The sequence below is a fragment of the Haliotis rufescens genome, unplaced genomic scaffold, assembly GCF_023055435.1.
Source record: "Haliotis rufescens isolate VD_foot unplaced genomic scaffold, xgHalRufe1.0.p SCAF_9, whole genome shotgun sequence".
NCBI lineage: Eukaryota > Metazoa > Mollusca > Gastropoda > Lepetellida > Haliotidae > Haliotis > Haliotis rufescens.
The window spans coordinates 8,988,250-9,010,736 of NW_025964383.1; the positions used below are offsets into that span (position 1 = coordinate 8,988,250).

The 22,487-nt window shown below is 42.3% G+C and overlaps 1 protein-coding gene across 3 annotated transcripts in view; it reads right to left on the reverse strand.

Moving 5' to 3' along the window:
• LOC124148577 (neuroligin-4, X-linked-like) overlaps positions 1-20,404 on the reverse strand; it is a 139,463-nt gene extending 119,059 nt beyond the window's left edge. For 2 of the 3 annotated variants that reach the window (XM_046519729.2, XM_046519728.2), the window contains exon 1: positions 19,563-20,404. In XM_046519729.2, the coding sequence (XP_046375685.1) occupies positions 19,563-20,007 (445 nt within the window). In that variant the 5' untranslated portion in view covers positions 20,008-20,404. Of the gene's footprint in view, positions 1-12,233; positions 12,977-19,562 lie in introns of those variants that run through there. The other variant, XM_048390735.1, reaches the window with a different exon arrangement.
• Between the last annotated feature and the right edge of the window lie 2,083 nt (positions 20,405-22,487).

The following is a 22,487-nucleotide window of genomic DNA, read 5'->3' on the forward strand; positions in this document are numbered from 1 at the left end:
TGATGCCGTTTTCAGAACGCTGTTCAATCTCTACTCACGAAAGAAATCAGCCTTAAAATCATAAAATGATCTTCGTATCCATTTTCAGTGTATTCCAAAAATAGAAAATGTAAACACCATTTGTATGTTTACAAAATTAGTTTTTATGAACATCTGGGATATTGAATAAAATGAACGGGGGAACATGTATGTCAGAATAAAAACGATCTTAAAAATTTGTACCTATCTCTGTCGACCAAAGCGAAAACGGCCTTGTAAATAGCTGTCTACAATCTCGTCAAAATATAGCTCTCTTCCTTGAAACCACGGTTATCGGATAATGAACCTCCAAAACTTTTCCCAGAAAGCTAGCGAGTAGCCAGTTCTTTCCACAACAAGCCACTTACAAAATCCAGATGTTTGTTATGAGTGAAAACAATCACAGCTTCCTGCTACCGTTGACCTCGGCGAAAGCTCGGGCAGAGCTCGTGCTTCTCGTGGAGCACGTGCCCGCATAGTAATCATGCTACTTCAGACCGCACATGTTTTTCGTTCCTGTCTCCAGCGACAAGCGCGAACTGGCTTATAATTCTCGGTGTACTTATCGTGACCTTGTTATCGTGTATCTGTCAAGAGCCCCGAGGAAAAGAAACTGGATAGATTATTCGTGAAATTGAACACGTAAAGTTTCTATTTCCTTGCCTTGTGTGCGATAAGTACTTTGTTACGTGTTTTCAACGTTGCCTCTGATAACATCGCATGTAAAGAATACATGTTTAATCGATCATGTATCAGGCAAAAATCAAATTGGTCGTACATCAGTTCTTAAAGAAAGCCACACTTGTTTAACGGGAGTTCAGACTGTGAAGTTACCAGAGAGTGGAGAGTTAATTGAAATAAACAATGATTTCAAAGAATTGAAACTTTTGACACAATTCCGTGTCTTTCGGAAGTACGTGTGGCTCACCACCTGAAGCTGCCTTTGCAAAGTTAACCCTGGCGAATCCGAAATTTAGGATGAGTGAGTGAGTGAATGAATGTTGTTCTTGTCCACTGTCAGCATTCACGGTAGTCTGTAAGGGATCGTCCAACTGATATTCTGTTTTTGTTTTTGTTTTTTTGTTTGTTTTTGTTTTGTTGTTGTTGTTGTTGTTTTTTGGGTTTGTTTTGTTTGTTTGTTGTTGTTTGTTTTGTTTTGTTTTTTGTTGTTTTTTGGGGGGGTGAAAACTGTTTTGAATAAAACGCAATTAATTATGCTTCAGACCGTTGATGAAAAGGATATTAAAATACATTGATGAAAGGTATTAAATATTTTGACTAATTGTTCAAAAGTACAAAAAATGTCTTGTTTTGCAGTTGCAGCTGAAAACATGTCACGTCACGTGTCCCAGGCCCCCTACCCCCTCCGCCTTACCCCCTTCCCCTAACCCCCTTCCCCTAACCCCCTCCCTATCAGGGTATCAAATGGCCGGCCCCTAAATACCCTTAATCAGACAGACGGGGGGTTAGTATCGCGAGCAACGAGTTAGCTACGGTGTTAAACACCCAATGACACTATATAAACACACAATCTTCATTCGTTGGAAACCCTGACAATCTCGGTTAAAAATGATCTGCTACAACCCATGCTTGTCGCGAGAGGTGACTAACGGACCTGGTTAATGCATGTCATCGTATCCTAATTGCGTAGAGAAATGCTCACGATGTCACTCATTGGATTGTCGGATCCAGACTCGATTAAGTGCGGCCCGCCGTCATATAGCTAAGTGCGGCTAAAACAAACAAAACAACAAATCATTCATTTGATACTGTTCGTTTCTGCGCTACATCAACCGAAAAAGCATCCATACGTCCAATTATAAAATACAATGAAATTTATCAAGGATTTGAAAAAATGTCAAGTGAACAAACAAAGGATAGGACTGACACAGATAAACACGTAAGGCGACGGCAAGTGGGGGTGGTGGTTCCACCGATGTGTGCATATGCTATATTAAATTTCCAGTGCTGGGCGTCTCTCGCTGTGTCGCACAGATGCGTCCAAGGCGAGACATATCTCACGGGGACGTTTCATTAAAGGCTCTGCCTTGCAAACATACGCGCATCTGGATTTGACAGAAGAATCTAATCATCAGACTATGTCAGAAAAATGTGCGTCTCAGAGTTTCCAGAAAAATCGAACCTATCCCACAACAGAATAAGTGTGAAGCATTATTATGAAACTGTATTCACATATTTCAGTTGTATAACTCACACAGCTGTGATTTATGATTTTAGTTAGTTTGTTTGTTGTTTAACGCCGCACTCAGCAATATTCCAGCTATATAACGCCGGTCTGTAAGGACAAGACAATCCAGTGATTGAGGTCATGAGCATCGATCTACGCAATTTGGGACACGATGACATGCATCAACCAAGTCAGCGAGCATGTCCACCCGATCCCGTTAGTCGCCTCTTACGACAAGGATAGTCGCCTTTTACGGCAAGCATGGGTTGCTGAAGACCTATTCTTCCCCGGATCTTCACGGGTCCACACAAATGAATTATGCAAGATTTCAATGTCATCTGCAATGATCTGGTTGCCTTCGGCACGACATCCGCTCATCATGCATGTCACTTTCATCAGTCCAGTGAAGATTGGAATGTGTCTCCAGCAACCCCTGCTCGTCATGTGAGAGGCGACAGACGGGGTCGGGTGGTCAGGCTCGCTGATTTGGTTGAGACATGTGATCGTATCCCAATTGCGTAGATGGATGCTCATGATGTCAATCCCTGGTCCGACGAACCATAGCTGGAATGTTGCTGAGTGCGGCGTTAAACAACAAATATATAAACAAAATAAAGAAACAAACACCTTCCTTAGGTTCACTGAAGTTGAGTGAGTGAGTGAATGAGTATGGTTTTACGCCGCTTTTAGCAATACTCCAGCAATATCACGGCGGGGAAGACCAGAAATGGGCTTCACACATTGTACCCATGTCGGGAATTCACTGAGGTTGAGATTTTACACTGTATCCTACATGTTTAAATTCACAGGCAAATCTGAATTTATTTAAAGTAATCTGCATGTTCATACTTAAAATGGACCTGTAGTAGCAGCACGGGCGTGGATGTTCTCTTCAATCAAGCATTCGTGACAATAAGCGAAAAGTTCATTTCATCCACGACATCAATGACACTCGCAGCATCCAAGCAATCTTCCAACCAAAGTTCGTCTTAATTCCGACCACCGAAGACCGAGGTTGTCAATTCTAGTACTGCCGTGATTAGATACCCCGACCAACACGGAAAACAAGTTGTGATTAGTGTGTTCTCCCAACACCACAGCAGAAGCAGAAAGCAATTGAAGACTTTCTAATCATAACAACAGTGCAAAAGCAAATAGGTGAAGATGGCCCCGTTCCAGAGACCCTCTGTGGGATTTCCCTCATTCTGTGCAGCAATCGATTCCCCATATCGCCCCATATCTTATTGAGCCGATGCCAAGTGTATGGTTTAGCTGTTGCGAGGAGAGCTATCGACCAACAGAGGATCGTAACTAAATACTTTATCAATACTCAAAGCGGAGATGTCTTTGTCAGTTTACACTTACTGGAATTATAAAGTTTGTAACGGTATATGTGGAGTTCGACCAAGGTGAAGATGCACGTTAAGGGTTATATGCGGACTTATTGATTTGTTTTCGACTAATTTTCAAAAGTTTGGTTAAGCTTTCAAACCATCTCCGTTTCCTTCTAATGGTAAAATTTATTTGTGCAAGCTTATTTGGTCTTGTAATAGAATGGCTGAATACATGGGTTCGAAGGGTGGAGAGCGAAAACAAACTGATTTGAATTTCATCGTGAAATCTATAGTGAGAAGCTGTTAAAGAAATATCATCAATATGATTAATATGTTACGATCCTGAAAAAGCCCAAGGTCAGGTACATTAGGAGAAGGTCATGCCGGTGACGTTAATGCGAGGGGATATTCTTAGAGTATTGGTTCCAAGTTTTGATGATCTTTCACGTATAGAGCGAACGTCTCAGATAGTCCCTTGAAGAGACCTTTCAAGGAAGGCTGGCTAACGTACATTCCTTTCAAACGTGAGCGAGTCAGCCGCAATATAAATCTCTTATACAAATGGGATCCCAGTTGGAATAATGAAATTATTTCGATAAAATAAACTCTTGGAATATTGGTCAAAATCAATAAAGGCAATTTGAATGTATTAATCATATGCAGTCAGTAAAATTATCATACGTTTATGAATCTGATATGATTGCTGTGACACAACAGTTAAACAAGTTAATACAATCTATGCCATGGGTAGGTGTTGACTTTAGAGATCGGACATAACATCAGATCTGACCTAGCTGACTAAGAATCATTATACACTGGAAGCATGAGTTTCTGTTCATTCTATCAACCACTAGTCAGATTTGTCGGTGTTCGATTATTTAAAGACAGGTGTCATTTAGTGATATGTAGTATTTGGGGTTACACTTTCGAGTACTCTTTAGGGTGGAGTCCCATCCGGGATTCGAACCCACATTCTCAGAGTGAGGTCGCCAGCACACAAAGTCAGCGATCTAACCAACATCGCCACCGAGGCTTCCACAAAAACAGAAGTCCGACAATGGTATGCTTGATCAGATAATTTGTGTAACCTTTGAAAAATGTTAATCGGCAAGGCTACCGTCGCTGAAAGTTGTTGGGAGTAATTCAATATTAGCTATGTTTCCTTAACACAAAACATGAACCCTTCTCAACGATCCTTAATTTATGGCTAATCACAGTTTTGCCAGTTAGATGAGTGAACTTTTACGCCACATGTCGCCATATTACTGTTACACGTCGACGTGGGACACCAGAAATGCGCTGCACCCTTTGTTCGTGGCATTACCTTCACTTACAAATCGGGGGGTCCCGGGGACCCCGATACCTAACATCAAGGTAAATATGAGGGTCCCGTAAAGTAATGAAATGGTGCAACGTACTGTACAGAAATATTTGATAATTATTTTATGACCTTCATATTTCTTGGCAAGAATTACGTACAATGAATATCATTTTGCGTCACTTGGGACGAACTATTTATTTTATCTGCGTGCATTCATCACATATTTATATATACCTTTTTCTTTATAAACATTTCATCAGGTGTGTAAGTATTAAATATAAAAAAACAGGGTCCAGATATTCTTGCCTCCTTTATCCACACCATATATATGCGCTCTCTGACGCACATTTCTGCTTCATGTGAAACCCTTAATTGTTCTCTAAGATACTACTGCCCTAACGGAGCAACAGTGCATGCAAGTTCAACAACAGCTACCTCACGTCATGGCATATCTTTAGTATAAAGTAACGTGTTACAGGTAAGTAATTACACTGCCTCGATAGCCTAAGTGATGATAGATGATGGTCTGGCAGCGGATGCCAAGTGCAGGCAGAAAATGGTAACATCGCGCAGCACCAGTAAACACATTTACCACAGGACTATAGTATCATGTGGTGTCGAGTTCATGTAACTCACGGTAAGGTCGTCTCCGACACAGGCTTCTGCAACTCTGAGACCTCATCCAACAATTACCTGGCGACATTGGCACCCATCAGACTTGATTGGTTTGGGAAGGAAACTGGTAATTAGGGTAATGATACAGATGACGGGATGATTTGATTTAGATGCTATTACTCCGTGGGTACCTTACGTTGAAGTAAATGCTTAGAGAGGCGTGGAGTGTACAGTGTATCTGGAATGCTGAATATCTCCGTCTTATTTAGTTGATCTGTTAAATAGGTTTAGGAAGTGTCGGACATGTAATATCAATAATGTGACTTTTTCATGGTATTCAGGTTATGTGTGGTCCATGCACGAGATCTGTATTTATTCTGTATTACTCATGAACGTTTTAATAAGGTACCAAACACAGCGGAGTATTTCTTTTCCTGTATGCCATTTGTTCGCTTTGGGATTTTTGCATAATGGCCCTAGCAACAGCCCTTAGCAACGTGACGCCAATCGTAAATAATGACGTCATACATTGATGTCATATATGGCTTCTGTAGCTGACCCGGAAACAAACGTTTCTTCCACATGTTGCATGACAAGAATATGGGTCACACATCGCAAAATGTAATCTCACAGTGTCATGATTACCCCTTTCTCTTAAACGGTAATTACTTTCTTGATGTGATGTGGAGATACCGGGGTAGATTATTACCCGCTACCCTTTCTGGTCGCGGGGACGGACGAAAGAACGATCACATTTTTAGAAAGTGTTTGATTATGACATCGTATGCCAGAGAGACAGATGATTCCTGTGTTCATCCAATCCTATGGTGGAAACTCCATTCCTTCCGCACCGCCGTGATATGGCCGCTGTTCATTATCGCAATGTTTTTATAACATCATTTGCTCGGGAGCGACGCGTTTTCTTTGTTTGTTTGTTGTTTAACGCCGCGCTCAGCAATATTCCAGCTATCTGACGGTGGTCTGTAAATAATGGTCTGGACCAGACAATCCAGTGATTGATATCATGAGCATCGATCCGCGCAGTTGGGATACGATGACATTCATCAACCAAGTCAGCGAGCCTGACCACACGATCCCGTTAGTCGCATCTTACGACAAGCAGCGTCGCCTTCTACGGCAAGCGTGGGTTTCTGAGCCCGATTCTAACCCGGACCTTTAAGAGACGTGGTGTACGCACGTCATCGACTGATGTTTATACGTTATGTCCTTTTTAGAGGAACATATAACGTATGGTGTGTCGACTATCACTGGTGTTGTGAGTGTCTGCAGTGTGTATGCAGATGGATCTGTTTGACCTAGTTATTCACGTACAACAGGGTGTTGTTTATGGGAGTCTAGTTTCACGGAACCCTCGCTTCTGCGTTTCTTAACCTGCGCGATAAGCCTGTTGCAATACTGCCCCGATCAAGACTATCGATAACAGACTACGTAAACACTCTGTAATCACTGCTTTGTAATCATCAGTAAACAAAGGGTAGTTTACTCTCGATGCGGCAAATAAATGACACAACTTACACCATAATGTTGTGACACCAACAACAGCTGCCCGGATCGCACAACATCCGGTTCGCTTCATCGCAGTGGCGCGTATTGTTGTTCTACACAAAGGTATTGATGCATTATTACAGCTTTGTTTCTTATAATCTATTCACCCACTCCAATAATAATAATAATCATAATATCAGTCACATGCCGGTTCGCTACATCACAGTGATGCGCTCATCGTTCTGACCAATAATAATTCCGTATTACAACATTGTTTCTATATAATCTACCCACCCACTCCAATAATAATAATAATAATAATAATAATAATGATAATAATACAACCACAGGCACACTAACGTGTATGTTTACCTTCAGCTTCATTGAAATGTAACGCGACAAACAATGTAACAAACTATACAGAATAACAACTCGGTAACCGACGTGTTTTTACAAAGGCTGCCACACACATTCCAGGATATAGTGGTCCTATACTGTGCATTCCCCTGGTATTTCTACAGGAAGCTACGTCCTAACTTTGGTACGTAGTGCGATTGCCAAGTAAGTAAGAGAAACCTAGCTTGACTATCATGGGCAATCGGGGGGACTGCCTTCCCCCAACTCATCGATTATCAACACTTGCCACGAAAATACTATCCCAAATGATTGGTACGTTTCATCGCTCTGTTGTCTTGGTACATAAACACAAACGAGGGAGCACAGTTGATGGTGGTAGCATGGTCATAAAGGCATACATTTCATCGTGGTCAGTACTAAACTCATAGAAAAATCGACAATTTGCACACAGAGCTTAGGTTGAAGAACGCGATGGCAGTCAGTTATAAGCAAGGATGGAATGGAACGGTTGGGACAAACCTATCTGGAGCATCGGTTTCAAGCCTAAAGTCATTACAAGAAAGGTCATCTACTTTGATAGGATCTTTACAATCTATATTAAGGAAACGGTGGCGGGGACCATGCAGGTTAGGTAAACACTCGGGGAGACTTTGTTCTGAGGAAGAATCGTCAGCGTTCAAGTAGAATTCATGTATTAAAATCATGTCAACAGACTTCATTGAACTGACAATACATTTTGCAGAAACAACGACGTCAATAGTCGGGCATACTCGGAACTATGCCAATAATGAGCTTCATCATTGAAATGATGTAGCCATTTAGTTGACAACGAGATGGCCATGATGGAATAAATGATCGATCGTCGCTGATTCCTACCTTTAAATGTCCACATGACTGGAATAAACAGGGAGAGGGGGGGGGGGGGGGGGGGGGGGGGTAATCATTTGTAAATGGGTTTTCCTAACGATAGTCACCTTTAAAATATATCTAACTACAGACGATATTACGTTATAACGACAGATTACTTTTGGTCAATTAGATAGGGAAGCATCCTTGGCGTGTATATATATATTGTAAGCTAGTGGTAGACATCTCATGCTGAGAAGCCAGGGCTCAATTGGTCCCCAGTAGCTCATGTTTGTGCTAAGAGACAAATAAATGGGCACTGGATGGTCAACATGGCACTCGAACTGTTTCTTCAATGCTTGGCCACCTGGAAAGACTACCTGACTGGTTGTGCTATCGTATGCAGACATGTGATCAAATGGTTGGCTGTATGTTAAAGGTTCCAAGTGATGTCGCAATATGCGAGTTTGGGTTATCACAACCAGAGATAATCGTGAGAAGATTTAAATGGGCAACACTAGAAACGACATACTCTCAGTTTAACCTACACACTATATATAATTGAGTTTATTTACAAAGTTGTCCCTTTTTCTTGTCATGGCTGTTGAAAGTTCCATGTTCAATCACAGGCACATTTTGTGAATTATCTTGGGCAGTTAGGGTTTTAAGTTGTCATGTGTTTGTCCAGCTTACCTGTTCAAAAGTACATTTATCACTGGAATCGTTAACCAGAATATTGTGTAAAACAGATATGTCGGAGTATGCACTTCAGATACATGGACCACCTTTAACGGTGCCACTATATCTATGTAAATGGTATTATAATACAAGGAGTTGTGAACAACTGATGTGTAAACTCATATGGGTTAAAATGATACCTGGTCCCGAATGTACAACGGAGTCTCAATGCTGCAACTGTTTTCTATGTTTAAAGAATATGAGTTACACTGTGTATTATGCTAATCTTATTCTGTGCATGCGTGATCAGGTTGAGGCGCCTGGGATGAGATGCGTTCAGGATTAAATGACATGTCTGCTACAATTGACATGTTGTTATATTATTGAACTGACGCACATATGATATATTTGATTATGGTGCTTGCGGACAATAACGTTAGAGTATAGGATGGACATTCTATGCTGGTTGTCATCTTTCATGACATCAGTTGCCAGGATAAAACCCTCCGTGGACAATTGCAATTGGATCCCATTGGTCTGTTGTCACATCATGGATTGTCATACAGTAGATTGTTGTCTACCTTCTTGAATTGACCACTGGGTCGTGGCAATTGTCAGACGCCGAGCCAGCGACAGATGCTGCTATAGTGTGGTGCTGTGAATTAGCTTGGAGGAGCAGGCACGAGGAGGGAGTTTTAAGGACACCGCCATGATGCAAATTATCTCCTGCATCAACAGGAGTAACAGTTGTAGAGTGATTGGATAAGCACTATAAAAGCTGAATAAGGGATTATAATCACATAAATGGGGCTCCCACGGGGACACAGGTTAGGATAGGTCCCAAGCACTCTACTGCTTGTCGTACGGGCAGACTAAATTGGATTTTGGGGTTATGCTCTGCCAAATACGTGTCCTCGTATTAGATGGCATTGGACGTTGCTCCTAACCACAAACGATTTGTCCTGGCCAGATTCAATTATTCAGAGGCCACACGGATAGAGGGGGATGTTGCTGACTGGTGTAAAACAAAGCAAACATATGTAATAGTGAGTGAGTGAGTGAGTTGGGTTTAACGCCGCTTTTAACAGCATTCCAGTTATATCATGGCCTGTCAGCTTAATATGGGAGAAAAGTTTGAAGTGATTAAGGTCTTAGATGTTAACCACTTCGGTGAAACCCATGAGCACGGGTATGGTGCTGACAAACCTAGAAACATAATCGGGGCGAACCGGGATTCGAACACACAATCATAGGTTTCTGAATCGCGGCGCCTTAGACGACTGGGCCACTCGTGCCTCCCACATGCGTAGCAACACTGGTAATGCCAAATGCGGTCGTTGCGAAACGATCATGGTTTCCCCCTGCTTTTAGTAGTACTCCAGAAATACTTCGGGGGCAGCACCACCATTGAGCCTCACTTATTGAGCCCACATAGAGGCTCGAACCTGGACCTTTGGCATGAAGAGCTAACGCTTTAACCCGCACTCACACTTAAAGACAAGTGATGATCTCAGCGCTTATTACGATAATCGTCGTACCGAGGTCGCTTTGTGAGATTTCATATCACAGTTAGTGGTGTATTCTTTTGGCACAGTGCTCAGTGTCACCGGGGGCGGTGGGATAACATAGTAGTTAAAGCGTTGGCTATTCAAGCCGAAAACCTGGGTTCGATTCCAAAGGGGTACAATGTGTGAACCCCATTCTCCGATGTCCTCCTCCGTGATATTGCTTGAATATTGCTAAAAGCGGCATAAAACGATACTCACTCGGTGTGACCACCCACCAAAAGCAGCTCAATAAGAGGATGATATGAAGGTTAAAGTGTTTGGAAATAGAAGGGCCGCACGCAGTTAGACTCATTACCATGAATCACCGATTTCTACATGTTTGAAACCATCAATAATATTGTCAATTTCGATTTGTCAAATTCAACTTGGAGTCTGTCATAAACGTGTGGAATTATGGCACAATGCAGCTATATATGGAACATCTATGTACATAACAAATTAAAAAAGCACAATTCAGTAACCATGTACACTATTCGTTCAAGAAAGAACATATTATTGATCCTATCTGTGTCAGGTGTATAACTTACCAAGAAAATATGTGTATATCGGTTTCATCTGAGCGAAGATTCTCCAGATTCTATGCTGGTTTTGAAGAACAGCTTGGCACACAGTGACAGGAATGTCACGCCACAAGAACCTGATACTATCACAGCTGCTTCCTCTTGCCAGGTATGGTATTGTCGGCGCTTAATTCAATTACAACATGCGTGTGATATTCCTTATATTTCTGTTTGAATAACACACCATCCACTGCATCCTTTAAATATATCCTTCAAAGACTGAATGTGTTCGAGTTACGGACCATAGCGTAATGAATAACAGTTCCCTTCTTTGTTCAGCAAACTAGGATGTGTTTTGTTAAAGAATTTCTTCCAGAAAATTAAAGAAAAGAAATTTGCCTCAGGTTTAAAAAAAGAAAAATAATTGTTTGCGAGACATGGTGTATATCCTGACAAGTTTGTTTTGTGAAAAACAACAATATCGTCTTAACAAGGGCCGAAAATATGTTGGATCTCTAGCAACTGCTAATATTATTAAAGACCACAGCCAAGGAGATCATTTTCAAAACATTCACACTCTGCATTTGACTCGAGTCCCTGTGGTAATTCCGGGTCAGATGCAACTTCAAGTGCCCTGTGAGAGCCAACTAAATGGGAGCTGGTTAAGCTCTACGACGTATCTGATTACTTGCCACAATGGTATGAATTGTTGCTCATGCTATCATGCACTTGTTTTCCTGGACGAGACTCCATGATATAAGACCGCCGTGAAATTTGACTGTCTCATTCATTCACTGACTCCTTACACGTCAGATCGATTTCGAAAAGAACGTCACGACCTTGCTGCATGACCCCGTCGTTTTGTAATTGACCCTTCCGAGCCATTGCCAAGTCCGATTATTAGGTCTCTGCAGTTGAGTACACGAGATACAAACGTTGACTATAAAAGCTAATCAAGAACTAAATTACAATCAACTCGGTCGTGATGGGCGCTAAAGGCCATATTGGCATATACTGGTCAAGAGACCTAGTGAAAATGCGGACAAAATAGGAGTCATATAAAGTACTGAGGCAGTCGGTTTCTTTGGACTTCATAAGAAAGTTCGACCATCTTGTAATAACTGAGACGTCAAAACACAAAAACAAAAAATGGTTACAGATCAGTATCAGATTACTAAAATGCACGTGTGTGTTAAGTCAAAATACCACATTGCTAACAATCCATTAAGGACTTGTCGAATACTAAAATCCTGTAAATGATGAACATGTAACGAAGTTTACTATGTAGTGAATAATACTTGCCTTTCGTTGGGACGTATATGTTAAGAGTAAGACAGTCCTCTACTTGGTTGTGCAAGAAAGGTGAAATGTTTCTCAGACGCGCCGCTCTCTCCTCAGGTACTCCTAAATCCCTGTCCAATGGCTTTGGTTGAGGACAAGCTGTCTGGTTCCCCACTGCCGAGGCAGTGCCTGACCAACGTTCCATCGGACTTTTCGGTGGCATGAACCTCATACTACCCTGGTCGAGATCTGCATAGCGAAGCCCGAGATAAGCAATGGTGGGGCGAAGGTCGTTGGGAAACTCAACAAGCATTCCCCGAACTTTTCCGTACCTTGTGTTAATTACACTGGAGCTCAGCTGCTTCTTATAAACGACTCCGCTACTGTGGTCAAGAAGACCCATCAGAAACAACAGGACGTGGATTAAACACTCTAACATCACGGCACCCATGGTGATGGAAACGTAGGTTGTTCCTTGTCAACGTGTTTCATGTCATGAGCTGTAGAGATCCTAGCCACATCTGACACAAGGCAAATATCCCTGCATCCCCCGTGCTTGCTACCCACTTTATAAAGAGATCGCAATTTTCAGCCTCAGCGAGAAGAACAGCGAACATTCCCAGGTAGCGGCGTTGGCAAACGTTGGCTTGTTACGTAACTAGCTGCTCCGTTCCCCTGCTTGCAAGAAACACGTATTTGAGGCATCACCTCCTCTAACAAGGAATACTTTAATGTTTCAACTATGTTGTGTAGATATGCTCGCGCCTCTGCTGCTCCTCACTGAATGGGAACACATGTGTTGGTGGGATAGGAGTGAGCTGGTGCCGGGGTCAAAGGTGAAATGGGAACATAAGGGATTTCCATAACGCATTTGGGTGAATCGGAGCCTGAGATACCATTCTTCCCTCGGGATGAGAGGTGCGTGTGTCGGTAGTTAGGTGAGGGATGATTCGACAGACTGAATGTCAAAAGCTAATTTTTGGGGTTAGCAACATCTGACTCGTCATGCAACGGATTGATTGATTGATATTAACATCAAAGAGGCTGAGTGTATTCAGGATGTACGTTTTCATCAACGACGATTATGTGAGGAATTTTACTGGAAGAACTACAGGACTCCCCGTGTACTCGCCCGTGAAGAGAATAAAGAACGCGCGTTTGAAACTTTTTTAGATGCTATTTTCGTAAGAAAATTCTCTGTGGTTTCATTTTTTAAAGGATTGAAAAAATATGAATCGATAATTATCTTTCTCTACTTTGATAACGAACCAGTAAATGATAAATGTATCTGTTTGTTGGAATTTCATAATCATATTTACAAATTTTCATTCATGGCGTCTTCATATATTTCTGAAACACATTCGGCAGTGATGTGTTGTTTCGGTGGCATCAAAGTATATATTTCTAATACCTTTGCGAAAAGTCCATCGTTGCCTAAGTGAATGTATGCATTTGGTTAAAAGACCTGCGTACCCGAGGAAAGCGTGCATCCGGCTTACATGGTCACGTGTCACAAAGTTCGGTCTTCTCAGGTGTCTCACAGCAAGCACAGCATGCGCTTTCCAGGGTTTTCGGTCAGAGTTTCAAAACATCACTTCTTCATTTGTTTTCTAAATGCAACGTAGACCTTGACGTTGACTGGATGTCTTCCATCAACGTTTGCTTGTTAAAAGTATTAATGGTTGTATGTGTAATGACAGCAATAATACGCCGTGTTGTTTGTTTGTTGTTTAACGCCTCACTCAGCAACATTCCAGCTGTATGACGGGTGTCTGTAAATTATCAAGTCTTGACCAGACAAACCAGTAATTTACATCATGAGCACAAATCTGCACAATTGGGATACGATTACATGCATCAATCAAGTCAGCGAGCCTGGGTACCCGATCCCGTTAATCGCTTCGACAAGCATAGTCGCCTGTTAGGGGAAGCATGGGTTGCTGAAGACCTATTCCAACCCGGATCTTCAGGGGTTTAATATACGGTCATACCATGACCTGTTCTAATGATGGCACGGGTCAGTCGTGATGATGTGCCGAAACAGATCATTGGGCGTTAAATTATATGAAAATGAAAATGATATGAATTGATCACTGCAAATCAGTGATGATACCAGGTGTTCGAGAAAAAGTAATTATGAGCAGGCCTAACTTTACCGGAAGCAGGCGCCACTCATACCGTTCGCATAAAAAAAGAAGCGTTTGTTTGTTGCCTCGCTTCGCAACAGCAGTACTCCTGCCATAGTGATTTGTAAGTTGTGTTTAATCCCTGACGTGTTCTCGCTGCTAGGTGGCTGAAAAATTGATTCTTTATTTCACCCACTCATCTACTAATGCATCTATAACCCCGTCAATTACAGTAACAAATTATACACGAAAATGTTGTCAATATCCTGTCATGTGCAAGGAAACACACTTTGTACTTAAGGACGTCACACGTCGGCCGCTGAGGTAGCCTAGTGGTTAAAACGTTTGCTCGTCACGTTGGGTTTGATTTCCCACATGGGAACAATGCCACAAACCCATGCCTGGTGCAACTCGCTGTAATCGTACAAAAAGCGGCGCAAAACTATACTCAATTTCAAATGACGTCACGCTTGTGTCATTAACGAAGACAAGATGACATCATCATCTCGCACCTTTTCTTGAAGGCAAAACCTTCTCACAAACAACGTCAAAAATGTTGCAGTAACTTTATTTGGTTGTACGAACAGCAGTACAGCGTGACAACGCGACAACGCTCTATGCCAGCAAGATATGATCGTATCCCGTCAAACACATTCGTTGTTTGGACGAGACAAAAAGGTGCTTACGTGTAGAATTACAACGCTCAAACACAAAATCCTTTAACTCCTTGAGTGATTTACGTTGATGACAGGTTGAAAGCAGCTATCCGTCCAAGCGGGCAATTTGCATTTCAAACAAGCAAAACAGTTAAATGCATTCCCTGTGTTTGCGGAGACAACTGAATTGAATCTGTCTCTCATCAAACAAGGTATTTGACACCCCCTTAATTAATATCCACCAGCAAATGGGTCTTGACACGTCCTATGATTACATACGATTAATTCGCAGTCGTCGTGAGTCAATACGCTTTTCCGTAGGTAATTGTTAAGGGATTGAGTTTAAAAAAAGGGAACTGTATAGAGTTACGCCAGCGACATTGACGAGAAGATATTACATATTAATCAACTACGTGTCTGTATCAATGTAGAAATCATTACACTTAGAGAGGCGTGTTTGTTATTACGTTAATCAGATATCCTCAACCACACGACCACATCCAAAGAACCTATCAGCGAGTGGGGAAGTTTGGATTTACCGCTTTCCAAAGTATTTTAGTTATATTACGGAGTGTCAGCTTGAGCTTGGAGTGAGCGAGTATGGTTTTACGCCGCTTCCAGCAATATTCTAGCAATATCACCATGGCGCGTCAGCTTAAGTGAAGCATGCCACAGACGTGTACCACTTGTTTTGAAACTTACGGGACTGGCACTGAAAACCCAAGGATCACAATCAGCTGCGATTCGCGCCTACGATCCGCGGATCCTGACACAACTAAAAAACGCTGCCAACGTCCAGTGCGAGGTGACTGTTGTGTGGACCTGACTTTGGAAGGTGTTATTTCAATACATCTACCTCACAGCGACTTTAACGTGATCATATGGATATACATGCTTCTAATCACCATTTCACCATGGCAACGGTCGAAAAACAACGCTTGTACAAGTACGCATGATAAAAAGTAAACTGGTCTTATGTGAACCCTGTTGAGAAAGTAGAACTGCACATACGACCTCGTAGATCATAGTTAGGGCAAGTTGGACCTAACATGCTAGCACGTAATCAAATATGACTGGTAGCATCTGGACTTGAAGTTTGCAACACATTTAACTTTTAAAATAACAAAGACCAGTGCGCCGTAGCCAGCCGGGGGTAGGGGGGTTGCAGTCCCCCCCACCCCCCCCCCCCACCCCCCCCCCCCCCCCCCCCCCCATTTTTTGTTATAGAAAACAGCTTTATTTGAGCTTTACTTGAATCGTGAAAATACAAGTTGGGACAAGTGAGACTTGTACAAACATATGTGCCCCACCCCTGTCAATAAAAATTAACTACGGCCTTGAAGACAATAGTATCCCTTTATATATACATCCTTAATTTCATAAATTATCCCATCACTCTGTGCAGAGTTGGGTCCCTTGGTTCGAACGCGGTTCGCCCCGATTATGTTTCTAGTTTTGACAGCACAGTAACGGTGCATGTGGGTTTCACGGAGGTGATAAACGTCTGAGACCTGCCTCATTTCGGGATTTCCTCCCACATTAAGCTGACACGCCGTGACATGACTGGAAACCCAACTCACTCACTCACTATCCCATCATTTTCGAGATGAAATAATGGTAACTCAGATATTTATGTGTATCATTCGACCTCTGCAACTTGGAAACAAGTGACTACTTGCCGACTTTCATTCGAACCATGAAGCACGGTATAAAGAAGGGTGTTATAAAAAGATGCCAATGGCACTGACTTCGGGCAGAAAAGGAAAAAACTCTAGCTATCTCACTTTTCATTACATCATATCTACCAAACTGCGGCTGTAACAAGTGTGTCTTATAATTCTATCAAGTTAAGAAACATCTCATATTACTTTCTGTTCAACAATCTCGCGATTGTCAGATATACATAAATGTATGACATGTATTACACAGTACATAGATAAACCATGTACATATACTTCTTAAAAGTACATTTTGCACAAAAAAACATTGCCCACGGTTAGGTGGTGCAAGCTTTCGTCCTAAGTACCTCTTTTGGATATAATCAGTTACGTTCATGGGTCTCTGTGAAGTTTAGTCATATGTTATCAATGAATCATTGACACGACTAAAGTCACATGGAATATTTGACCTATGTAATTGACACGTACATTAAACAGGATAAATTTGTATATGTTTTGGTTTATTTGTTGTTTAACGCCGCACTCAGCAATGTTCCAGCTATATGACGGCGGTCTGTAAATAATCGAGTCTGGACCAGACAATCCAGTGATTGATATCATGAGCATCGATCCACGCAAGTTGGATCGATGACATGCATCAACCAAGTCAAGCGAACCTGACCACCCGATCCCGTTAGTCGCCTTTTACGACAAGCATAGTCACCTTTTACGGCAAGCATGGGTTGCTGTTCAAAAGACCAATTCTACCCTGGAATCTTCACGGGTCATGTGTATATTTAGACATACGGGAATATGCAATGTACATCCAATACACACGATGTCAAAGAAAGCAATGAAATGCTATGAATATGAAATATACAAGATGTGAAAGCAAGCGTTGTTATGTCACTCGTGGACTCATTACCCCATCAGGAGACTGACAAGATGAAATCAGACTAATGCACATGAAATGTACAACATACAAACACAATTCATCAGTGCCATTGATGTTGGAAATCTACTGGTATTATAGTCAGACAAGAATACCTCATTTACCCGCAGATCGTTTCATTGGGACTTCGACCCAAACTTTGAAATCGACACGGATTCATGTCGCAAGGCATACCGTCGATAAGCATGTCCGATCAGGGCTAGTTGATCTCTTTCATAGTTTTGTTAGCATACAGATCTAAGAGCGTGAATTCCTACCCAGATCAATAGAGAACTTGCTCTGTATAATACTAGGAATCCCAATTGTATTCGACGATGAAATATTAACAGGTGAGTATCAGTTTGCATCATGTCCTGCTAAAACTGACACCCTGATGAAACATATACCCAGACATTTGCTTGATGCGATCACAAAAAAGATGTTTGAAGTACACAATCAAGTGTCTGTATTCGCGGGAATTACTGTGCAATGTAACAGGGATAAAAAAGCAACTCGTTGCTTTGTACAAATTAATCACTTTATGGAGTATTACTTTCAAGGACCAACACGTACTCAAATGCAACATACGATGTCGAAAAAATGCATATCGATTTGTTTAGATAAAGCACCTCGCAATGTGAACAGCCATTAACATCAGGCCATAATTAAATAATGTAGTTCAATTTCTATGGAATGCGCTACTCTGGTTCTGGTGTAATTTACTGCTGTTTGTAACAGTTAATCAGCTGTATATGATTGGCACGGGTGATACGTATACATGGCGTGTGTAAACAAGAAATATACATCTGCAATGTATCAGCTTGGTATGTGCACGTGCTTCATGTCATGGGCTGTCACCGCCGTGGAAATAACTTGTTATGTTTTCTACTGAAAACAATCTTCGAAAACACGGGGGACCGTCAGCTTGTCAATAGTGTTTACCAACGAACTTTTATTATCACATCTGACGAGCAGAAATGCAAGCTCAATCAACTTCGTATTACTAACACGAGCTTGTAAAATGGAATGCCAGGACGTGGTAAAATCTGGTAGCATCATTTGTAGCAACCTGCAGAAGCACACTAAATCGGGTGTCAGTGTGTCAAAATATGTCATTAAAAGAAACATACCCAGCAATCTTTGACTTTAATCAGAAAATAGTAAATTTCCGTAAAAGGATATGATCGTCACTGAAAAAGCCATGATTCAAACCCTCTGTGAATACCGAAAATGGGAAAATTCACGAGGCTAAACAAAAAGTCGGCAAATTCTATTGATTCCGTTCTCGATGGAATAAATTCCCGCTTATTTTTCTCGAGAACTTGCTCTTTCCTATCGTGTGATTGCATACAGCTAACGGGAGAGACATACTTGGCGATCCCCGTGCTGCGACACTGGCGGTCATGCTGCAGTAACTATCAGACATGGTATCGCACTCAGTCTTACTAACCCGACACTCACAGTGGAAGCATCTAGCTTTAAACGACACACAATCTTGATAGATTAAGCCCAGTTGCTGCTGTGTGTCTCTCTCGATCGGGAGACAACGAGTCCAAAGTTTCAATATTCCCTAACGTTGGATCTAATTAATTACTTGCATACCGTTAACTACCGATATTGTCATTACTACTGCCTTATACTTGCTGTTTGTAGGAAGGGTGTATATCGTTCACTATTCAGAGGTGGAACTCTATGTTAAAAAAAGGTTCGCACTAATCAAGGCACGAAGTGTACACGTGATTGAAACTGGAATGACACGTAGGTGTCTGAAGAAGTGTGATGCGTCTTCGCATTCCCCATCCCATCTCCCAAACATCACTAACTCCCACAGCCAGTGAATATCCATTTTCATAAATGGACATAATATTCCATGGTGTTTGCCGTAAAAAGAAAACATGCACATATATATACATGTCATTTGTGTAAAAATATGGAATTGCAAAATGGATTGATATATGGCAAAAGAAAATATCACTTACCCTTGGTGGGAACGTATAGATTCAACGTAAGACAATCCTCCCCCTGTTCGCTTAAGAACGGGGTGATGTTTCTTAGGTGGGCCACCCGTCCCTCGGGCAAGCTCAGACTTAAATCCCGTTCGTGGTGTGTGACTTGTGGACAGACGGGTTGGTTTTTAACAGCAACTCGTATTCCAGTCCACTTTTCAACAGGGTTTTTTGGAGGCATAAATCGCATATTTCCTTGGTCAAGATCAGCATAACGGAGGCCCAAATATGCCTCGACCGGCCGAAGATACCGGTTAGGAAACTCGACAAGAATTCCTCGAACTTTTCCATACCTGGTGTTAATTACACGTGAACTCAGCTGTTTCATAATCACTCGGCCCCCGCTCTGCTCAAGGTGCAAACTGAACACAAACACGAGGACCAGGATGGCGATGCACTCTACCCCCAAGACGCCCATAGTAACGAAAACTTAGATAACACACTGACAACTTTATCAATGCTTTTCATGACACGAACTGTTGGAGCCGCCCGCGCTACTGCCACCAGACAATGTATCCATGTGTATAGCTGTATCGATGCTCAGCTTCGTCGCTACCCACTTTATAAAGAGATCGCAATTTTCAGCCTCAGCGCGAGGAACAGCGAAGCATAGTCGGATTCGAGCGGCTGGCGATTCTGGCTTGTTTGAAAACATCACTTCGGATCTTCCGCGGGTGTCAAATTTAACTGGTGAGTTCGTGTGCCGTGGAGGCAGACGTGTGCCCCAATAAAGAGCGCATGCGCAGAAGTGGGAGTCCGTCTCACGGCTGAATGAGACCGGGGAAGTACTGTGTTTCAGTGTGGAAGATGATGAATTAGAGCTGGTTTAGAAGTGTAAAGCCGTGAATATTCCCACACCTCGACACCGGCGGGCAAACGTACAAACCTACTGCACAGGGAGATATCTCAAGGTTGTATTCACGTGGGAAGAAGGCGTCGATTGCATAGGAAATATCGCCTCTGCTTTTCAACTCCCAAGATTAGGAACGTATTTATTTGACCGTTGGACTCAATGAATTTTATTTCCACTCGATCGAAGATGCCTTATGCTCTTTTCGTCACACTTTCAACGGGTCGTTCCATGGGTAATGAGGGGAGTCTGATTTCTGATTGTCTTTTACTTTATCGGAACATCGGGTTTGCGCGGCATTTGAAGGCAAGGCTCGATATCTAGTCATTTCTTCTGCTTGGTTAGGAGGGCTCAAGGCGAATCTCCCGCTCGGGAATGTCCCATTTGGATAAAAAAGTTTTTATTAAAACTGCTAAATCTGCAGGTTTCGGTTGGCAATAAACCTTTGTGCTATCTCAGGGGACGAGATGAGATAACTGTGTAATGACATGACGAATCCCCACTCGTCGACTCTAGGTCCTTTGCGGTTTTTGTGAGTGACATGGAAATGACAAATATGCATTGGGACTCGTCAGTTGTAATTAGTTTTAAAGTCGGAAAAAAGTACGCCCGAACGTTAATATGTAGCGACATACATGCACTTGCTGAAAAAAGATGTACATCTATCACGTGTTTGTTTATCTATCACCGCGAGAGACATCTCTCTCTCTCTCTCTCTCTCTCTCTCTCTCTCTCTCTCTCTCCATCTCCACTTGTAACTTTATAACTGTACTTCTCTCTCCAGACTTTCTATCTCTTTTCTTACCTGTTTTTTCTCCTTTATCTGCAGAACGTTTGTCTGTCCCTTCTCTTCTATCGTCTTTCCGTTCTTTCTCTATTTATCTCTGCTCCCCTTTCCCTTCTCGCGTCATACCAAAAGACGTTAAAAGATGGTACTTGTTGTTACCCTGTCTGGCGCTCGGCATTAAGGGGCTAAAAAAGGACTGGTCAGAGTCAGTATAATGTGTCTGAGTGGGGTATTCATGTTAAACTGCGGCATGGTATCACAGTGAGCTAGCATTATAAATCGGCATCAGTCCTGACTAGTACAAGCAGCCACACAAACACACACACGTACATGCACGTCGCTATATAAGTGCAATAATCTTGGACGCGACGTTAAACCCCATTTCACCCCACCTCTCTCTAGGGGGCACTGGTGGCCCAGTCGTCTAAGGCGCCACGATTCGCTGTGCGTCCCTTGGGCAGGCCAGAAACCTATGGTTGTGGGTTCGAAGCCCGGTTCGCCCCGATTATGTTTCTAGGTTTGTCAGCACCATTCCCGTGCTCGTGGGTTTCACCGAAGTGGTAAACGCCTTAGACCTCCATCACTTCGGGCTTCCCTCCGACATTAAGCTGACACGCCGTGATATAACTGGAATACTGTTAAAAGCGGCGTTAAACCCAACTCACTCACTCCTTTCTCTTACTTCCTAATTGATGTTACTTTTCGTCTTCATTGTATTCTTGATATACTTCTCCGCCTTCCACCATTCTGTTTTTCTTTGTTCTATTGCATAATTCTTTCTTTCTCGCTAAATACGCGTTTTCACTTCATTTCCTTCTTCTCCTGTAAATTCTCTTCTCTCTCACTCTCATCACTTTCCCATCGGGTCAGTGGTCAAGATCATTATCAAAACTGTTTTCATTATCGGGACCCCAAATGCCTTTTAATATACCACTAACGACATTCCCATACGTGTACGTACTCATTAACCCATTACCGATTTCACTGAATCAATATTTGCATTGCTCTCCCAGACAAAACGTTGGCCACTAGTTTATTTGCACTATCATACTTCCGGGATGCGACACGGTATTTGCATACACAAAACAGTCACGTCCTAACTGCACGGCTAGGTATGTGTGACACTGCACAATACTTGTACATTGGTAAGTAAATTTACTTATTAACTGCTGTGTCAATCACAAAGATAGGGGTGAAAGAGCAAGCGATTCCCGGTTCAAGGGAGGTAACTCAGTGCGGTGGCGCGCCGCTCTCTATCGAA